At 33.3% G+C, this 5895-nt stretch overlaps 1 protein-coding gene across 1 annotated transcript; it reads left to right on the top strand.

Moving 5' to 3' along the window:
- The first annotated feature begins 261 nt into the window (after nt 1–261).
- On the top strand, nt 262–4458 carry LOC108782801 (GTP-binding protein 2). The gene is made up of 7 exons (XM_018551169.1): nt 262–367; nt 1695–1973; nt 2045–2350; nt 2492–2752; nt 2927–3320; nt 3497–3782; nt 4145–4458. The coding sequence occupies exons 1-7, from the start codon at nt 310–312 to the stop codon at nt 4427–4429; spliced, it is 1869 nt and encodes a 622-aa protein (XP_018406671.1). The 5' UTR covers nt 262–309; the 3' UTR covers nt 4430–4458.
- The last annotated feature ends 1437 nt before the right edge of the window (nt 4459–5895 follow it).

The following is a 5895-nucleotide window of genomic DNA, read 5'->3' as shown; positions in this document are numbered from 1 at the left end:
CATGATTGGCTGACAGTCAGCTAATCAGAACGCGGAACATCGGTTGCGCTTCTCTGATATCTAGGACTCTAGCACCCACCAATAACGCTAGGCCACTTGGTGATTAATTTGTGTAGTTTGTAGAATTGCAACTGTTTACAGCAAAACGAGTTTCCATTCTACGTGATCGGTCGGACCGTGACAGACAGTTCGTGACCTAGTTCACGACCATTCAGATTCACGACGTAAAGGAAGGAGAAGAAGAGGAAAGTCCGCGGTGAATTGTGCATTTTATCATGCCCTTCGACTTCGATAGTATCCCCGACTTGAATGCATGATCACAACGGCATCATCTCAATTCTTGAGGGACGGACATCCGGAAAATGCGGTAAGTGAAATTATCCTTCATTCTTTAGTTAAGGCGCGAAAAGTATTTCTCACGAGTTCTTTCTTGTCACTTTCAGTCACACTTTTACTTTCGTAACATCTCAAACAGCTGTTCGCGCGACTGCGACGATAGGGTTTGTTTCTTCTGATTCTGAAACATCCTGAAATTGATGAACCCGCATCTCTCAGGGTATTGCGACTGCCTGCCCTATGTTGACATTGTGGGCACTGTTTGTTTTATTCTAGCACAATGTCTTGTAACATCGCATGCATCCGTCAGATCTCTCAATGAAACAAGCGTACATATCCACACGCAAACATTTCCGAAAGTACGATATTTTGTTATGAAAAAAGAAGTGTAAATTTCCATTTAACATAAGACTTCTTATTGATAAGGTTTATAAGTGTGTGTGTGTATATATATATATATATATATATATAGGCATGAGAAAGATAACTGTACTTTTTCCTTGTGACGAAAGTAACAATTAGATTCCTTCTTCTTTAGGGATTGCATCATTTTTTGTAACAAAGAAATTCGTAACAAGGATTTTATTCCTTACTGTTGATTTAAGACTTAGGTATTATTTTGGATGCTTTTTTTTCATTCAATGATATGAGTCGACACAAATATTATTCTATCTTTCTTAATATTCAATGAACAGTAGATACTACTGAATGACACTTGTATCGACTTGTGTTATCAAATAGAAAGCACCTTTTAACCAAACTGTTCTTTCATCATTTTTGATACTAAAAAGAAAAGAAATTTTATCAAGATAAAAGCAAATGTAAATATTACTTCCTATTAAATAATAAAGATGAAAAATATGAAAGACACTAATTATGAGATTGTGTTTCAAATGTGATGCAATTTAGGTGATAATTGCATTCTATATGGTAATACTTTTAAGGCTTTTGTGGATGTTTTCTTCATAAGTGCCAATGGATTTACAAGTTATCGCCAAGACATTAGCAACAAATCACAACACTGCGATAACTTGTAAACCATGTTCTATGTGGTATGTTATGAGAAATTATTGTACTATACTTCATGCAATCATATTGTATATTTTAAATATATTTTCTAGCGTTTTTATTTTTATAAATAGTAAATTTATAAAGGTAATTTATAAAAAGTAAAAAATATGAAATTCTTTAAACTTATATATTTATTGCTTATTTTATAATTTTATTGGAATTTTTTTACAGATAATTCTTATTAAATGTAAAAATAACCAATATAAATATTTATATTTTTTTGTAACTTTACAGTTGCAAAAATCATATGAAAATAATTATTATAATTTATGATTTCATGATTGCAGATATGGAATCCTTTCTGCAACTTTTTGATCCACAAAACGATAAGGATTTAAGAAAGAGGCGATGGGACGATTCCGAGAATGAAGGAAACGGATTGTCGGACTGTGACACTTCTAGTGCTGATGAGGATCAAGAAGATCGATTGCCACCAGAGCCAGAACAAGGAAACATAGAGTACAAATTAAAATTGATAAATCCATCTAGTCAACGTTTTGAACATCTCGTTACTCAGATGAAATGGAGGTTAAAAGAGGGACATGGAGAAGCGATTTATCAAATTGGTATAAATAATTACAATTGCAGTTTTGTATTATTTTCTTTTTGATTGTCTTTTAACATATTTCATACATAGGAGTGGAAGACAATGGAAGACTGGCAGGTTTAACAAAAGACGAAATGAAAGCATCCTTAAAGACACTGAAGGAAATGGCTTCCAGACTGGGCGCTACTATAAGAGTATTACGCGAGCGAATAGCCACGAGTTCTGCAAGTAAGACTCTGGCATCGCAAAATAATAATAATAACAACGAGGAAAAGAAAGTCGCTGAAGTACTGGTAAAAAAATTACGAAAGGATGACAGAGAGGACCAGGATAGTATCATAGACCTGAGATTGGCGGTCACTGGTGCACAGGATGCTGGAAAGTCGACTCTCTTAGGTGAGAGGATTAGCAGAGGATATTTAAGGTAGAGAAATGTCACTGACTGAGTCTACGCTACGCTCTGTTATTCGCAGTCTATCTTATATGAATGCATCGAGAATACGATTATGAAGATTGTAAGCGAAACTATGTATACAGGGGTATTGACACAAGGCGAACTGGACAATGGTAGAGGTAGAGCGAGGCTTAATATGTTGCGTCACTTGCACGAGATAAAGACTGGCCGTACATCCTCGATATCGCACGAGATTATCGGATTCGATAACGCGGGTCACGTTTTGAACTATGCTGAAATGGCGACGGCTGAAGAGATATGCGAGCACGCGTCGAAAGTTGTTACATTTATCGATTTGGCAGGACATCGAAAGTATTTGAGGACGACGGTGCTTGGGCTAACAGGTATATACATATGTAACTTTTGAAGATCTAATTGATAATCTAAGATTTTTTATCATAATATTCTGTTATAAAGATATGAATTATTCTAAAATATTTGTTATTATTTCCAGTAACTTGTATAAGAAATTATTGGAGAAATGATTTGAAAATAATAATATTTTCTTACGCACACAGGATATTCGCCACATCACGTTATGCTAGTGGTAGCTCCACCTTTGAACGAAGCGTCACAAGAACACATGGCTCTTTGTTTAGCATTAAAACTTCCATTCTTTATTGTTGTGAATAAAATTGATTTGGGATTTTGCGACATGTCTGAGACCCTAGCTCAACTCGAGAATGCTATGATGACACAGGGCTATCCTAAGCAGTTGGTACTGTTTAACAATAATGACTTACCGTCATGGGACTACACGTCCGACGTGATACCAGTATTTAATGTCAGTTGTGTTACTGGTGAGGGTTTGGAAGAATTGACTATGTTTATCAAAAATTTATCACCTTACGAGACGAATTCGATCGACTCGGATCCAGAATCGTGTCTATTTCAAATTGACGAGACATTTAGGTACGTGCCATCTTGTTTCTATATTTTTAAATATCTCGTAATAAAGCTAATTTTATGAATCTTTGACATTTAAAAAATAATTATATAATTTTTACATATTTAACATATATTGCACTTTACAAATACATTAAAAAAAAAAATGTGATTATATCTTATTTTTTTATATATGTATGTAGGGTAGTAGGTTTAACCCAACCAGTTTTAGGAGGGTTACTTGTTAAGGGAGCAATCGCGCCGGGAACTCGTTTATTGGTAGGACCTTTGCCAGACGGAGAATTTAGCCCAGTGAAAGTGGTTAGTCTACATCGTAATAAAGCTCCGTGCTGTTTAGTTAGAGCATCACAGAGCGCCAGTTTAACTCTTGCACCACCGACGAATCGTAGCCCTCCCTTGCCACATCTTCGCCCAGGGATGGTTTTAGTCTCTCTACGTGATCGACCGCATGCGACACTCTTCTTTCAGGTGCGTGGAGGAACTTTGATATATTTGACGAACTATTATTCCGAATATTTTTGTCATTACTCAGGTAACAAGATGACATTTTAATAGCATCTTGTTGACTTATTAAATGACATCTCAATAATGTCTTAATAACGTTAAAGAGTATTGATTACCTTACTACTTGAGTAATAAATGGCGACATAAATTTTTCTTTTTATCAATTCAAGTCTTTGCTGTGTCGTCAATCCATGTAGAATCTTTTAATCTTTAAAATCTGTTCTTAAAGGTAAATTTTATTTAAAGTTTATATTTGAAATATGTGTACATAGTTACGTAGTTGATCATGTTTCTATGAAGCTAACAGTTTAAATACTACATTTCAGGCGACTGTTTTAATAGTATATCACGCCACCGCAATATTTCCTGGGTTTCAAACGACGGTACACGTGGGTAATGTGAGGCAAACCTGCGTCATTGAGGGAATAATGGATGCGAATGACAGGGGACTACAGACGAACGATACTGCTTCTGTGTTATTTAGATTTGTCAGTCATCCAGAATATCTTCACGTTGGGATGCGACTGTTGTTCAGGGAGGGACGTACTAAAGGGATTGGCAAAATTACGCAAATCTTTCCCGTAATTGGGTCACAGAACTCGATCAAATAAAGTAACGCGATGTAAATTAATATCAGTTTCCACAGTATTTATGTATATGTAATTTAAAGAAAAAATGAAAAAATGTGCATAAATGTTTTATAAAAATAGATTATTAATTATACCGCTGATGTTATTAGCAGTGTACTAATATATTTTGTTCGTTATATACTTTGTTCAAAATAATTGGATCACTTAAAATGTTATTATTTTATAATACGTATGAAGTAAATGTAATAGTCTTGAAAAGTAATTTTTAATTTATATACATATATGTACACATACGTGCGCGCGCGCGCGCGCGCGCACGCACACACACACACACACACACACACACACACACACACACACACAGAGTGTCCGAAATTTAAATGGCAAAACTTCGAGGGTATGTAAGGGATGGATAAACTATAAGAAAAAAAAGTTCTGTAGAAATATATTCGTTTTTGCTTCTTGTTTTCGAGAAAATCCTCTCGAAATGTTAACATTTAAATTCCAGACACCCTGTATATATAATTTTTAGTCAATACACAATATTTATTTATGTAAATATATCTGTAGTACTTATTTTGTTGGTATTTGATTTAAGCAGAATTAATCAAAAGTGATTCTGTTATTATTTTGAGCAATGTATTAATATATGTCGCAGAAAAAAAATTAGTTTCGTGTGTCATAGTCAAGAATTGTATTAATAAAAAGTTTGACCAAGAGTATATATCTAAAAGAGTGGGATAAAGCGGTATGTTTCAATACACGGACATAGTTAAGTTTTCTAAACTGAAAGCATATTTTTTTATTATTATATTGTGCAATATATTAATATTTGTCCTAGAAAAGAAATTATTTTTTATGTTACGAGAGAAGTTAGAAATTTTGAATATATCCAAAAAAAGATACAATAAGGGATACGTTTTTATTATATATAAACAGGACTAAAATTTTTCGGCCTGAAGAAAAGCTTTATATATCTGTATGTAAGAATAAAGTTATTCTCTCGAAATTATTTTCTTTACTACTGCATATCTCTGCAACATAATGTGTACAACATAATATGTATACATATTTGAATATTCACAACGTATATTTTTTCTATTTGATTTAATTATTTAATTTTTAAATGATATAATGTATATTGTAAAATGTCGAGAGTTATGGAGAAGTTTTTTTTTCATTTGAGATCTCCAAAGTATTATCTTTTTCACTATATTATTACTCTACGCCTTTTATAGTAAACAGTCGAATTTACGGATAATTTTGTTTGTACTATAAGTAGCAAAATTTATGTGTTGTACTTTATATGATTAGAATCGCGAGCTTCCAAGCTCAATATTAAGCAGCGTGTTACTTAGAAATATAAAAAGAAAATAAAACATGATGAGATGACAATTTTCTGTGTATTAATTAAGGCTTGGAAATTAAATCTGTCAAAACTTTTGATGTTTTTTTTTTTTTATTTTTTTATGTCCGATCATGATTAA

The sequence above is a fragment of the Cyphomyrmex costatus genome, unplaced genomic scaffold (assembly GCF_001594065.2).
Source record: "Cyphomyrmex costatus isolate MS0001 unplaced genomic scaffold, Ccosl1.0 scaffold135, whole genome shotgun sequence".
NCBI classification, from domain to species: Eukaryota; Metazoa; Arthropoda; class Insecta; order Hymenoptera; family Formicidae; genus Cyphomyrmex; species Cyphomyrmex costatus.
The sequence above is the reverse complement of the archived record's forward strand: the minus strand, read 5'-3'. Positions and strand labels throughout refer to the sequence as shown.

Excerpts from the sequence above, each read along its gene's own strand:
- LOC108782801 (XM_018551169.1), top strand. The coding sequence starts at position 310 with ATGCATGATCACAACGGCATCATCTCAATTCTTGAGGGACGGACATCC. Across the intron at positions 368-1,694 it reads ACGGACATCCGGAAAATGCG|ATATGGAATCCTTTCTGCAA; the intron begins GTAAGTGAAATT and ends TCATGATTGCAG. Across the intron at positions 1,974-2,044 it reads AGAAGCGATTTATCAAATTG|GAGTGGAAGACAATGGAAGA; the intron begins GTATAAATAATT and ends TTTCATACATAG.